At 31.9% G+C, this 16,566-nt stretch overlaps 1 protein-coding gene across 1 annotated transcript; it reads right to left on the bottom strand.

The window, feature by feature from the left end:
• Window positions 1-793: 793 nt before the first annotated feature.
• LOC119687538 lies at window positions 794-16,278 on the bottom strand. Its single transcript, XM_038101878.1, is given in 21 exon segments — window positions 794-1,137; window positions 2,259-2,400; window positions 2,461-2,624; window positions 2,697-2,902; window positions 2,965-3,377; window positions 3,619-3,744; window positions 6,339-6,473; window positions 6,547-6,742; window positions 6,803-8,064; window positions 10,067-10,236; window positions 10,304-10,569; window positions 10,694-12,059; window positions 12,122-12,255; window positions 12,322-12,913; window positions 12,978-13,013; window positions 13,015-13,050; window positions 14,475-14,678; window positions 14,779-14,951; window positions 15,009-15,146; window positions 15,213-15,259; window positions 15,655-16,278. Coding segments are annotated over 21 exon segments (5,883 nt in total). The 5' UTR covers window positions 15,680-16,278; the 3' UTR covers window positions 794-1,085.
• Window positions 16,279-16,566: the final 288 nt, after the last annotated feature.

Genomic DNA, 16,566 nt, shown 5'->3' with positions numbered 1-16,566 from the left:
TGTGTTACTTATACGAATTTATTTCTAAATATTTGTGGCTAACCTTAAACGACAATAAAACTTTTATTTTTCAATATCTCGAATACCGTGTGATGGATTTTTTTGAGTTTTTTTTTTAGATTCAATGGACCAACTCTACAGGTTCCAATAGAAAGTTTGTTATAGTTAATTTAATTTGGATCTTCATTATTATCAAACTTGACGAAACTGTTCCAATGTTTAATCAGTAGCGATACTACGGGTTCGCTCGGTCAACATTACCAATAAACGGACTTGATGTTCAACAGCATTTTCAATGTACTTATATATATTTTTGCCTAATACTGTTATTATTACTATAGGTTTTAAGACATCAAGCTTTACAAATTTTGCCACTCATGTTGTGGTTATATATGTAGTTACCTTTGACATCCAAGCCAGTTTCAAATTCTCTCTATGTACTAAACAGACGCGTAGACCCTTACTACGCGTGGCCTTTTTGATCTGTCAGTATAACGTTACCAAAGACAACCAAGACTAGCATAATTGTCCATCTTAGTTACGGTGCTTAGTATTCTACACAGAATTTTTAGAATTCTTTTAACAGAGAGTCTTTCATTTATACATATTGCATAATGTACAATAAGTAAAAAATTGGATATGGAACGGATGCTAGAGATTTCGATCGCAGTTATATACGATTCATTAACATAATATATGAATGCGTAAGTACCTAGACATCTCAAGGACTGATTAAGCATTTAACTGTAGTTAATAGCCATTGAAGTAAAATTAAGCATATACACTTAGTTGAACAAAAATTGTTATTTGTTTTATTAATGTGATAAGATTCCAATGTTAATTAACAATTACATTCTGTTTTTTAATTGTGTACACTATTTATAATAAACATTGTTCCCTTCTGAAGGAAGTACGTGGTACTGCTTTTAAAGGGTATACAGTATATATTCTAAATTTAATGTTCCCTAGATTTTATTTAAAACATTTCTATTTAATCGTTGTCAGTGGTTTTATTCCATTAAATAACTAAAGCTGCGACGCGTCTTCCGATTTGAAGAGTTTCTTGAAATTGTTTTTAACCTTAGTTACCCAGATTTAATCCAACGATCTATTGAATATTCCAGAGCTGATATCCATCTATAAAATAAAATAATTAAATATATATATTAATGAAATGAAAATTTTTCAAAATTTTGACTAAAATTCTTTAACTAGAACACTTGTTTCTTTGAAGCCTAATTCCAAATTTGGGGACTCTATATTATAGAACACTTAAATATTGTAAAAATATTATAAATGATAACTTTATGTGAATACTCAGTGCTTCATAAAATATTTTATGCAATAATAAATATGTCATATTTCATTCTAATAAAAATATTTTTTAAACATTGAAGGAGCATTTGTATTCATTCTAGGTTCCTTTCTCAATTTTATATTTAAATTATCAATACCATTGACTTATATATCATACTATACATCTGTACTATACATTAAAATAATATATAAACTATACATTTCAAACTCTAAAAGCATCAAAAGACATTCAGATCAAGAATTTTACATTATCTATTAGTATACTCCATGAATTTTAGGAATGCTAAGGTGGCTTTGCACTCAAAATATAATACACAGATTATCACTTATGTGATAAGAATACTACTATATAATTTACGGTTTCAAGTACAATGGTCATTATCAGTTCTTCTTATGCTCACCTTATCTAATCAGAAAAAAGGCAAGGAAGTTACCTTTGCAAGTCTGTCAATCCATTACGCTGGTCCGTTTCGCCCTTCAGTGTTAAAAAGATTTGGTATAAAATTATATCCATATTAGAGTGACCAGATTTTATTTTTTTTAATACGGAATAATTTATTGCAATTTGAAGAAGATGACATTAATATACATATATTTTATACTGATTTTTAGTTTATAAAAAATGTGAGCTTCTAAAAGTATTATTAAGTTATATCGCGGTCGGGTGTTGAATAAGTTGATCAACTTAATCTTTCAAGTGATTAAATTAAAAATTACAAGGTCAGAAAATTTTGATATTAAGACACGTAGTGTGGTAATGTATTATAAGTAATGACAACCCTTCAAATATTGGAACGTCTGGTCACTAACATAGAAGTTTACTTAGGATCGTATCATGTAGAAGGTTAGTTGGCTCGTATATAAATTGGTTAAATATTTATTTATGAGTTTCTACTTAAAAATTTTATACTCATTGCAGAGTACATCACTTGCTTGCATACCTTTTTTTATCCATTTCCGATTCAGTACAGAAATAGTAATGTCGTAATTTTGATTCAGGAGGTATAATTTCAAATGAATTCTTTTTTCCGGATGCACTGACAGACATTGATACTACCTTATATCCATGTAAACACGCCATACCTAAACGGAAAAAAGAGCAGTTAAAAATGCAGTGTGTATTAACTTAATTATAAAATGTACCAAAAGCATTTTTACTGTTTACATCCTGGAAAAAGTATAAGCATGCGTCTTTCAGAACACAGTACCGTTTAGACCAGCCGCACCATCTTGATCCTAATTTCAATAGATAACCGAAACAGTCTGGCCTCGCTATACTGCTTGGCGGTTGGTAAATATATTGCGAGCTACAATAAGATAATGTGTATTGTATATAATAAATTAGGAGGAACATCTGTGGTATCTGGTAGTGAACGAACCATTTTTCTAGCCAGGTGGTGTTTTGAAATGCAGCTTGTTTAAGAACTTTAATCCATTGGGCACTTAACTCTTCAGTATCTGCCGCCACATGCATTGGAATACCCTCACCAGAGTCAATTTTAAATGCAAATGGCTTACCAATATCTGGCTGGCAGCGTTCAATGGTATGTTTTGTCATTATCATCGCACCGACTGGTTGTGAATCCTATAAGCATAAATCCTTATTAATACATATACCACATAGTTAATAAATTTAAACGTTCTTACATTTTCAGTCTTATAGTAATAAAGTCCATTGTCTGGTCTCAAAGAAAACCATCTGCGAACCCATTTTTTATTATTTTGACATCCTTTAGCTTGGCCACTTTGACGCCATAAATAGCCAGAAAAAATAGGCGGACTCGGTGGTTCTTGTTGTTCATTTAAAAGAATACCGATAGTACGTGCCACTTGAAGTTCAAGCGTTTCGCAGCCATCGTGTGCAATTTTTACTACTTCAGTATGATGCTTATCTAAAACTTGAACATTATTCACTGATATAATAATGTCACCAACTTCCAAGCCAGAGCTCTCTGCTGGTGTGTCCGGTTCAATAGCAGCTACTACAACTGGTTTCGAGCCATGTATACGAAAGCCAAACTCACCAGAATCACTTTTCACCACCACTGTTTTATCAACACCTGTAACGATGAATAACAAGGTAATAATAATAATGTAGTAAATACCAATAAATTTTATTTTATTGTAAGTATGTGTATAAGTACAGTGTTCAGACCTACTTATCATGAACTCATTACACTAAGTTCGGTTAGTTAGACAATCGCTTGAATTTAGGACTCACTTAGGCCAATGACCTATTGTGATAAACTCAAAACTCTGAACTCTAAAAAAATATACACAAATTCATGTAGATCACTATACCATGTAAACCCGATGTTATCTTGGAAAGAACATACGCTTCCCTAGACCATACCAATAGCATTGTCTTCAATACTTCTTCTAATTTTCGACGAATGGTTTCTGGTGATGAATTTGATGAAATTAGTTCTAAGGATGGTTTTAAATTTGTTTATTAAATTTTCACTAATCAACAGTACAATAAGTTTACCAATCATTGTGTATGTGATAATTTAGATAGAAAAGCTTCTTTCATTAAGCAATAGATAGTAGAGTAAAAAGCACAAGTTAGTATGAAGAAATTTAAAGACTTTTTCTTATATGTCTGAACATCTGAAGAGGTAAACGAATTCTGCTATTATAAATATTATCATCACACAACAGCTTGTTGAGCTGCGATGATTCAAAAACAAGTGCACGCATAGAACACAGTCTGTACTACTAACTATACCAAGCAGTCGGCCTGTTAAATCAAGACCTTCACCAATTCTTATATACAAGAGATACAAACCAATACTGTGTGATATCAATCTGATGTAATCTTTTTGTTTTGCTTGTTTTGTTATTGTAATAACAAACAATGATAAAACGTATATTTTTTTTGCAATGGTACATAATCAAAATAAAAGGCACCTCTAGCAGAATGTAACCTAAAAATGTTCTGTTCTCTATAGAACATTCTGTGTTCTTTCACAGATAGTTTGTATTCTTAAGCTCTCCGCCATTTGGTTTATAGTTTATATGATAAATTGCACTCTTTAGTTTTAGATACAGGGTACTTTGCAATTAGAACAGTCAATGAACAATATATTCAATAATTTTTAAAAGTTCCTCGATATATAATTTTAAATTAACATTGATTTGCTAATACTTCATAAATAATAGGTTCAAATAATATAAAGGTTCTTCAGAATGATCTGATATATTTAATCTGATATATCACAGTCGAATATCTACACATAAATTAGCTGCTACTTTTCAAACTAACTGTGAATAAAGAACTTAACACCCTGCTAATAGTTTATAGTAGACATAGAAATCTACATCCAATTGTGTCTCAGCACGCGGTGGTGCTACTATGCCACGGAGTATAAAAATAAACTGACAACGAAAAAGTGAGTTCATTTGCCATTGCCAAAACTAAAAACCGAGGTGGCGTACCGCAGACATCACAGACGCACCTCTCTATAAATAATTTTTGGTTTTTATTTGGCTTTTTATTCGAAATTTATAGAGCAAAATCTTTTTTCACATATGAACTGTGAAAATTTGCAATAAGTTGCTTGGGCAATTTATAGATGAAATAATTCCTAATTGAACTTTATTTTCCTGAAGATATTTATATTATATACAAATACCATATATATCAAATAGGATTCATATCTTTAGGTTTTTTATTTATGATTACAATTCCTACCTTAGAAAAGAAACTTTTCTCTTAGAGTGCAAGCAATGGAAGTAGTTATGGATTTGATCTTTCTGAACCATAATTTTATAAAACTTCAAGCTTGCTTATAAATAGACGACTTTAAATCACGTAATAAAAAAACATGGATTGAAGCTTCTTATTATACTGAGGTACACAACTATAACTACAACAAACTACAGCAAAAAAAAAAAAATTTGAATTTCAGAAACTGAGTCGTTTGGTAGGTATATCATCCAATGTATTATACCAGTAGTCATTTACACATTAGAAAGTTTCAAGGTTGTTTTACAATGATCATATCGGAGATGGGTCATTCTATGGATTACACCAGTTTTCATGTATGAAATAAAAAGTTGATAATGTTCATAGAATGTTTTCATAATTTTAATTGAAAAGCCTACTTACTGACCCATATATAGAACCAAGTTTCAAACTTAATTGATCTTATTGTTTTTAAAAATATACCCAAATGTAATCCCAGTATCGGGGATTTTTATGATCTTCAACCAATTATCAATGATTATAATATTTTCAAAAACTCCAACACTAATCGAACGACCACCAGATTAGTAAGTAAGTCTAAAAAACTAAAACTAAAACTAAACTACCATATATTATTTTAATTGAAGTGCAATTTGATGATGTGCCTATGCTAAGATTTACTCAAAATATTCGGAATATATAGCATTCAAACTGACAAGTCTGAGCCATTCAGTAATCCAAGTATCGCAGTTGAAGCACCGATCGAGTAAGTAGAAAGAATAAACTGGGGAGATAAACTCAAATCCGTTGGGGTAGAAAACTTATCTCCAACTGCTAATTTTATACGATAGTTTATTATATTATAGTTTATTATATTTATCTAGTCTTTATGCAATCAAAAGTTCTAAACTATGTCCGCGTTAGATCAGGAAACTTTTACGAAAGATAGCACAATAAAAGTCAGATATCACTGTGTACTGCTTTCCTTTACAATAATTGTAATTCGAAAATGGACCTTTAGAGCTATATGAAGTTTGATCCCTCAAAAATTATTGTGACATAAGGATTTATCTTCTATCTGATTGATACAGTCAGATACAGTATGCCCTTTAAATAAAGAAGCATTACATAAGATCATATATTATTTAGACTTTATGATATTTTACACGCAATGCCCTCTAGTTATAACTAAGCATTTCTGAACAAATGGCTGACGATATATAATGAGGCATTATTCCTAAATTAGATTGCTATTAAGCCCTAAACGAACCTAGATAAGCAATGTTTTCAAGTTTTGTCAGGCACTTAATAAGAATATTTCAGACTATCTTACGGAAAGTGTTATTTTTTTGGCGATGATACATTTCTAATGTGCATCGTCGTTGAACTAATCGATGCAAAATAACTTGATATTTGGTGTAGAATCCTCTCTCCGATTCAGTTGATGATTTACGATCGCGTTGATGATCTGAAAAAAAAATTAAGAATAATTTAATGAAAACGAAAAACTAGAAACGTCAAGTAAAAAAAACTATGTATACCAAAACTTTGATGGCTTAATTGAGTCCAAACATCCTCGTCTGTTAATCTTGCATAACGATCAGTGTCATAGTGACCTTTATAAATAATTTGTTGAATTTGCTCTGAATTAGAATCAGGCAAAACGCAAGGACTAGAACCAGCTGGTCGCAAAACTGGTGGAATTTTCATGTTGCTTTCTCGTGTTCGCTCCTCGCTCTAAAAATAATTTATCTTGATTAAATTCACTTAAAAAATTATATTAAATTAATTACTTACTTTAGCTCTGACATTTTCTTGTCGTGATTTGTAATGACGTCCCCGCTCTCCATGATATCGATCTTCTGATCTAAAACGCTTATCCATTTTTTTATACAATCGTTGAGTTGTTTTTATTGTAACTGGAGAATCTGCAAAATCTGATGGTGGCTTTACTATGTTTTGTTCGTTTTCTATGTAAGGTAATGACTCTACTGAGTCACCTTCAAGTGTGCTTATGGTAAATTTTTTATCTTCCATTTCTTTACCGCAATGTAAACAGTGATTTTGTTGATCGGGTGTTATACCATCTGCTTCGCTGTAAAATACGGAATCTGATCCAGGAGATACAGAGCGTAGGGATTCAATAGATTTCGCTTTTAATTGAGTCACTTCAGAGGCTGACTTTGTAGCAACTGGTTGAGAAGTTGTTTTTGAAACTACTTCAGTTTTCTTTTGGGTGCCGTTGTCATTTTTTGTGTGTGCCGGTCCACAATCTATAAGCTTCTCTGTACTACCCAAAGTAGCAAATCCATAGAGATTTGCAATATTTTGACGTCTTGGTGTGTTGTCATCTTTTGCAGAACGTTTGAATTGACGACGAATTTTTGGACGGAGACGTTTTATTTTATTAGGACTTGAAGCATCATTAACATGTAATGACTGTTGCTCTTTCTCTTGATATCTCTCTCTAGCTGTTGTTGAGAGTAATTGTGATTTTTTTATTGGGCTTGTCAATGCACGCATATTTTCTTTCTCAATGTCTAGTTTCATAGAAGTTTTTCTTCTTTTACGGTCCTCGTCCAAACGTTGACGTCTTGATTTCGTAACGGAATGGTTTTCATCATGAGGACTTTCATAATAACCAGAGGAAGAATAACGAACTTCGCTATGATCATCATCTGATATAGATTCTGGTTTTAGTTTCGTTTTTGTCTTAATAGGATGCATAGTAGACTTGTCAACAGGCTTTGGTGATGTTATTGTATCGTTATAAGTAGTGGTACTTTCTTTAACTGGAGATATAGCAGCAGGGCGTGCAATATTATAACTACCGGATGAAGTGCTACTTATAGAATGTGCAGGTGATTTTATAATAGTTTCTGCTGAGTCTTCATTCTTTTGCGTTTGAGTTGGTTGTTCAGTTATTATTTTTGGCGTTCTATCATCCTGATGTACGACATCCTCTGATAGAATTTCACCACGTGTAGAGTAAAGAGATGATGCACTCTCAAAAGATGAACCGCCATGTGTTTTGTCCATAAGTGAGCTTTGTGTTGAAACTTTAAAAATATTTAATATTAAAATAATTTTAAATTAAATATAATTAAAAACAAATATTTTACACATAAGCAAACTTAAAATTTACGAGTAGTTATAACAACTAAAATACTCCAATGATGCAATGAGCTATATAATGTATTACATCTATACATAAAACATAGAAATAAAATAAAATGCAAAATTTATTAATGTCTTCCTGAATGGTATTGTTCCAGACTAAGTTGTATTAGAAGACTTATGAAGTATTAATTAGTTGGGCCTTAAAAGAAGTGTTGCAGTAGTATATTTCATTATAAGGATTAAAACTATTGTCATTATACTAAGTTTCAATTCTCAGCAAAGAATTTAAAATCTCATAGACGCGTAATATTAAAAATTGAACAGGAGAGATACGACTAGTGTCTTTCATTACCAAATAAGATAATTTACTATTGAACATTGCAATAATCAGTAATATATGTAATCTATTTGTTATTAGAATTAGTGCCAGAACTTATTATCATAAACGACGTATTTCATCTAAACAAATACTGTTTGGTTTTTATAATATCTATTTCATTAATAAAGGAAATTTATAATCAGATAATAAAACCATGAAGTAGTTATCTTCTAAGTCTGTATATATTGTATATCGTAGATAGATGAGTGAAATTGACTGGTGGAGCACTGAGATACCGCAAACATCCTTTGTTTTGGATTCACAATCATAGATTCTGATTATTTATCTATCAAAAGAACTATGACATATCCATTGTTTTAGTTTGCTTCTCATTATCAATATTGTTTCTCTAAATAAGTCTCAACAAACAAATCCAGTAATTTATTATCTTTTTAAAGATCTTAATTATTTGGATTGTACAATTTTGGACTTTAATAAGGGTTATTATTCTGATATTTTACCTTAACACTGTTAAGACATTTTATTAAAGAAATATTTTCAAGGAGCTGGATTTTTATTTTAAACCTTTCTACAAGACTTCCAGGATTAATACAGAACAACAATTCCGCCTTAAGACTGGAACTTTAATATAAAAAACACACAAATAATGATGACCTATAATTTTACTAGATCAGGAATATGTTATAAGATTAATTCAATCAGAGTATAATATTTCCATTTATCTTAAGGCAATCCGATTTTATATTACCACTTAATATATAAACGGATTTCAGAAGTACAGATTGCTGTTCTTATCTTAATATATTCAAAGCTGCTAAATTGGTTTAATGTTTGATTTATAACCTTATATATTATTTTCTTTTATAATTAATATCAAGGATGTATTTCAATCTTAATGTTTAAAGTGATGTTCGATCTATTTTAGTTCCAACTTAGCTCCAGTTCAAAACTTCGTCTTTATGTTTGTTTTTGTAATACGTATCTCTCTCTTTCTCTATCTCTTTCTATCTCTCTCTTCTCTCTCTGTGACTACGTTATGAGTACTTATACCACTCCAACACAAAACACATGCTTTCTACTATAAAATAAAAAAAAAATCTAAAACCGGAAACCAAGCAAAATAGAATAAATCTAAAGCGCAAAGAAAAATAGTTAACATCTAAGAAGGCTCGTTTCGATCCAGCAAAAAAAATAATTAACTAAAAATATAATAAATTAAAAGAATACTACGAAGATTTTTACTTTCATATTCACATTGGATGTGTCGAATGCATTCGGCTATGGAATACATTCAGATACATTCGGTGGATTTGACGTTTTTCGCTCTGAAGCATTCCACAACACATAGGGATGCGTCTCAAGAAGATCATGAACATGGCAGTCCACAAACCCATGTTTAGAATGGACGCATAATGGTTGATTCATGCAAATGAAGTACAATTTTCTGACACTTACACACACAAATACATACAGTTACGAACACATACATTTGAATATAAGCAAAATCGTGATTAGCTACATATCTCTAGATTAAAATGTTTGAGGTTTAAGGATTGCCAAACTTTATGGCTTATGGCAACGAATTGTATAACATTTCCAACCTGGTACTTGTGTAGTTGATGAAGAGCTTGTCGTTATTGGCGGAGTCTTAATACCTGTACATGTTGCATATTCATCTGTATTAGTACTGCATTCAGAAACATCATTATTGGTAATGGTCATCTTGGACGTATCGGGCTTACTAATATGCGAACTCGGAAAGTCTGGACTCCTTTAATTAATCAATGGAATTAATTCAATATTCGTAGTTTGACGATATAATTATAATTTAATATTACTTTTGTTGTTGTGTCATATCCACATCACTCCCTCTATAATCATGATGAGAAGTCAGTAAACTATTAGAATGTCTTCTACCTGTACTCGCTGATTTTTTTGGAGAATGCAATGCTACTTCTTCGTTACCAGAGTAAGTTTGTGTAACTGCAATTGAAGGCGGACCCATTTTGGGAGTAACGATAGAAGTTTCAATATCTAAGCCAATTTGCTGTACAAAAGCTGCTGGTGATGGTATTGTGTTATGAATAAACCTTGGAACCTCTATCTGAAAATATAGAAGATGCTAGCTTAAAATATTATTATTTTAAATTGTTGCTTCAGTTGTGTAAGTACTTAGAAGTTCTTAATAGCAGCACCAACACAACATTAAAAGCAAACTAATGACCTACATCATCAACATAATGATCCTCATAGTCAAGTGCTTCGGTTTCCACTGAACTACGTTGCTGATGTTGTAAGACCAAATTTTTTCTTCTAGTGGAAGGGGTAAGCAAGTTTATACCATCACAAGTATCCTTTTGATCAACAGTAAGTACCGTAGCTTGGGATTCATTCCAAATTCCATCCGAATGGTCACGTGTATTGTCATTAGCCAACGAGTCAGACGATGGATAAGTAGAGGCATTAGCTAGTATGTTGATTTTGCATGGACTTGGTGGCTGTGAGCTTTCTGTCAACTTACATTCATTCTCTTTAGAATCGTCTAAACTGACCGATCGCTTCCCTAAACTATCTGCAGGATTGAATTCGGTTTGAATACTTATTTGGTTGCATATAGGGATATTTTCGTAGACGGGATCATCATTTTCGGTTAACGGATCATGTTCGCTATCGTTTTCGCTATCATAATAGGGAATTCTTAGTTTTTCATCAATGTAATTATCATCATCTGAATCTTCAAAATATTCACACTCATTGGCAAATCTCTCATGCATTGCTTCATGGGAAGGAAGTTTCATTTTGTCCCTGTATTTGTTATTACATTTCGAACCAATACTTGTAGATATATGTGGCTTAAAATCTATTAAAATTTCCTTTTCCTCTGAGTTACTTATTTCTTGTGTAAAATGTAGCCTTTCCGGTTTTATTTTTTGAAATGAATTACTAGCAACATAATCACTGACCAAATATCCCATTTTTATGGAACCAGGCATAGATTGTCGACGTATATCATCTCTTCTAAATGGTGTGTCCAAACTATTTTCAATAGTTGCAGCCACCATCGACATTCGTCTATTTGCATCTATATTGGGCTTGAGATATTCGCTTGATTGATGAATAGATTTTTCCTGAGGTGCCTCATCAACTTTGCAATATTGCAACGGTGGTGGCAATAAGTATGGTTTTGTGAAGTCTATAACACTAGATTCGTTGCGCAGTTCAGAACATTCTGTGATATGCTTACATATATCTTGAGAGTACTGTTGATCCCTGCGCGGCAAACTGTGAGAACTGAATTCGTTTTCTAAACGATAATGATTGCAAGACCTTCGTGGCAGACTATTGCTTTCATAGTTGAAAGTTAGAGTCCCCTTTTCTTTTTCCATATCAGGAGTAGGTTCCATTGTATTATATTGGAAAACAATTCCATTATTAAATTGGTGATATGGATGCTTCCATATTTCCTGCGAAAGATCTGTTGAGTCCATCTGATCCTTGAATTCATCGTCTAAACATGTTTGAAAAGATTTCACTGCTAGTTTCTGTGGCTCTTCCGATTGAGTACGATAGACAGCTTCGTGCTCAATAAAAACTCTATTCATGTACACGAAAACCAACATTGATTAAAGTATTATTTGGAAACGACTTGTACAAACCTCTGCTGATTGTTTTCCATCATTCTACTTGAGCCAACTATTGGTGTACCATTTGGCATTTCGGACAAGCTTTTTGTAAGCTTTTTACCACCTTGTAAGCCCATAGTTTGAGCACCCTGTGATACTACTCTTACCTGTAAGAATTACAATATTTACTTTCAGATGTTATATGCTGTAAAAACAAATTTCAAATATTTTACCTTATGTAAAGTACGAGGACTTAAAGCTAAAACCTGAGTACAATCTTCTCTTCGAACCTCAGTCTGTGTGGCTTGAGTTTTCATAGCATTACGAAATTTTTTTTCAACGACAACAACTTCTGGTGTTGAGGGAGCTAAGCTTTTTGTTCCACATGGTAGCAAACCAATATTTATATTGGGTATATCATCCCGAACAGAACTACTTTGCATCAACGGAATCGGTTGGCAGTCTTGAATTTTTGCATTATATGGTGAAGGAACAAATTGGTGAATATGTAGTGGGCTATGGTGATGAGAATGCCCATGGAGGTGCGGATGTATGTGCGTATGCTGCTGCATAAGAGGTTGCTGCGGGTGTTGTTGTATTGGAAGAGAATTTGTTCCCGCAAATTGGTTATGGACTGCTAATGAATTTTGTTGCATTACTGTGGGTTCATACATTTGAGATATTATTGCTTTCTTGCCACCTATTAGGCGTTCTTGACTTCGTGCAACTTTAAGACGATTAATTGAATGATTTAATCCTAAATTGACTTCATCAAATGACGTCAAGGTGTGGGAACGAGCAAAACTTACATGTTTAGTTCTATAAAAATAAAATACATTTAAAATACATTCAAATTGTATTTGTTAAAAAACAAAAATATATTAACTAGTTACCTTGGCGTATCTGGTGCTGGATGCGGTGGTACTGAAGTAATTCCAAGATGGGCGGGGCAGTGATAATTGCTATAAAAACCAAATAAATATCCTTTAAGAAATTTTTAAGGAGTTCATATTAAATAAAATGTATAAGTAAATTGGGTTAATCTACAATGGTGACCCTAATACCATATACAAAATGTAAATTAAAAATAAATATAAATATAGAGCATATCAGGTTTTTTTAGTATGTTTGTAACTTGCCGGAAAATATGTAAAAAATCGCATAAAGAATATATAGTCTTAATCAATGGAAAGACGAAAGAAGAAGAAGAAAAAATTTATCGATATCATCTATCTGTCTATATACGATTTCAAGAAAATATTTTATGGTCAGCATATGGCCCCTATGGTATATATCCCTTTTAAATTGATCAATATGACATACCATACATACCATACGAGTAGGTTCTAAAAAATGAGTACATCAAAGATCATAAAACAGATGAATAGTTAGATGGTTTTACGATTTATAATGGTCGTTTATAATTGGTTTTATATAAATTTGAATTGCATATATAAAGACTCTTTCTCTGTTTATTATACCAAAATACTCTCAGAGTAGTCAATTGATTATTGTTAAGTACATGAGCTGTTTCTCGAAATTAATGTTGTGACCTTGGTTGATTATGATCCAGGTTTATGGTTGATCCCATGACCGTTTTTATGTAAAAAGATTTTATGACCTTTGTATTATCAATTCAAAAAAGTAATTTGGGATTCATTCAATTCGAATTATGAACCCAGCTCAGCTAGCTTCTTGACCAATACATTTATATGTTTCTGCGTTCTGGTTGAGTTTGTTTATTATATATAACTAATTTATTTAAGGTACTTGTTGACCTTTAATTATTAAACTTTTAAATTGTTTAAGCTAGTTAAATCTTAATGTATTAAGTCCAGTATATTCAGAAAATATTTTTAGAGACTGCTGATAGGGGATATTTGCAAATCTAATGCAAACCAAGAAGATTAGGTGTTGTTCTAGTGACAGATTAAGTATTTTCCTAGTGAACAAAAAAATAGTTGACCTACATATTCCACGTAAAGTAGGTGCTTTGTTAAGAAGCCTTCCATATACAATTTTAAAAAACAAATTTTAAAGTCGTAAGTATTGTTTTGAAATGTCCACTTTTTTTGTAAATATTGAATAATAGTTAAGACCTAAAGTTGTCTCGAAGCTTTATCTATGCCTTATTGTAACTAGATATATATTCTTTTAAAAATTTATGTTTTAATAATAGAAAATATAAGAATTGCTATCAAGTAACTATTAAGATATCTACGAGGTTTGACTCCTAAAAATGTAAAAGAGAACTAGAGAAACATCTCTATTACAATTTGTCGATAGACGAACACATAAATTGCAGATGAAGTAAAAAATAAGGGAATATAATGCTAATAAGTTATATTATTATATGATAAAAAATATTGATTGCTATCAAACCCACCTTTGCTCATTGGTCAAAAAATTGGTGTTTTCGTTATTTGAATACATTTGCAATCCCATCCAGTTATGTCGGCCGTTTCCAACTCCTACTTGCACATCCGCTGTCTTCGAGGTACTGAGAATAGAAGCAGGTTGGCGCCGAAAATATGAACTTTGTAAGTCAACATCTGACTTATCATCAGGATGGTGTTGTTGATGATGATAACTATAGACAAAAAAAATAAATTTTTTATTATTAAAGTTCTATAACAAACTACATTTAAAAAAATTTAACTTTAGAACTAAAGTGCGCGCAAGAAATTTACCGTGGATATTTATAGAATGGTGCATATGCGACCAGATTTTCATCAGACGGTACTCTCCGACCAACACAACCACCAAGAAATGATTGCGGCGCTCCACGACGCGAAAGACAACCAAAAAATCGATCTCGTCGCGGTCGTTCTATAGTATTTAACTGCCGATCAGTAAGACAATACTAAAATTTCAAATTTTAAGCATCTATACTAAAATTGATAATATTTTAGTAACTTACTTGTTCCTTAATATCACCTTTTGAATAAATGGAAGGACGTGGATATAATTCCGTAGAAGATGTATGCCTTAGCCGCCGTCGACCCATATTCTCATCCTCAGAGTCATAGCTGCGATCGAAATGATGTGAATAACACGGCTGAAAGTAAAACTAGTTTCTAGAACAAAACTTTTTCTTCTTTTAGTGAAGTGCTTCAGTACTCACCTTCGATGATAGCTCGATAGTACCTAATGAAACTGCATGATGCAAACCTACTTGAAAGGAAAATATGTGAATATGCAATGCAAATATAATATATACCATATATATATATATATATATATATATGTGTGTGTGTAGAAAAAACTATTAAATAAAAACACGGGCACATTGAACAAACGTTGTCTAGAAGCTTTATCATGCTAAAAGTCTGATAAGCGATTTTAAATCGCTTAAATTTTATATGTCCTTGTGGAGCATAGCAATAAATCGTCAAATCCTTTAATATTTTCAAAGAAACATTAAAAGTTATTGTCATTTCTTAACTTAAAAACATTTGGAAAGCAAAGACTCTTTGAAAATAATTTCAGAAGTTGATGTGCTCGATTTTTCTCTTCTTATACCTATCAGGGTAGAGTGTATTTGACAATAAAAATTGTTAGCTTACCATTTGATTTCATTGCAACGGCCATTATAGGGTTAAGCTAATTCTACTTTCTTCGGAAGCAAGAATTTTATAATTCGTCGGGTTCGCAAATAGTTCTTATCAAAGTTCACACATTTCTATAAAGTTTCACTAGTACCGACATATGTCCTTTGCATCTCTTATATCCTCGATATTATGAAGTTATACACAAACCAATTAACGCACAAATCGCAAACTTATGCAAGTCACCAACAAATCGATTTTTTAATAAACATTTACGTCCTCTGATGAAAAAAATTCGTGTTTATGTAGGAATACTTTTGAATACAAAAGCCTTCAGAAAGTACACAATTGTTCACGTTAAATTACAAAAAATAAAAAAAAAATTGCAAAGGACATTGCTTAGATTTTATTTGAGCTCAAAGTTCACAGGATTCCGTACTTTCATTCATACATTCAAAGTTTCTGCTTTTCGAGGATTAAAACGTTAACGGCGGAACGCACGAGGAACTGATATTTAATTAAATTTATATATAAAATGTTAGTCATTGTTGCCATCTATTGTTATTAATTATGATTTTTAGTTATTTTTTATGAGACAATCTTGCCTTGAACGGCATGTAAGATGCTCTGCCGAAATCCGAACGCGAGGATGTTAATGCTTAGACTGCAGGAATTTATTGTATTTCGATTGCCATTTAAAACGAAAGTATCTACACAATGCGTTTGCTTCTTTATTCGAGCGAAAGAGAAAACGAAATATTTTTGAATACTTCATCCCTCATACTGTGCGCCCAAGCACCCTCACTTTCGTAACCCGCATCAGCATCCTTCGTGGAAGCTGGAAAATCAGCTGTTTCAAAAGTGACGCAATGAGAGCAGAAAAAAACTTTTTATCGCTTCACCAAATGAAGCTTTTATCGCAGACCCAAA

This window comes from Teleopsis dalmanni, chromosome X (genome assembly GCF_002237135.1).
Source record: "Teleopsis dalmanni isolate 2A chromosome X, ASM223713v2, whole genome shotgun sequence".
Taxonomy (NCBI): domain Eukaryota; kingdom Metazoa; phylum Arthropoda; class Insecta; order Diptera; family Diopsidae; genus Teleopsis; species Teleopsis dalmanni.
This window is presented reverse-complemented; position numbering and strand designations above follow the sequence as displayed.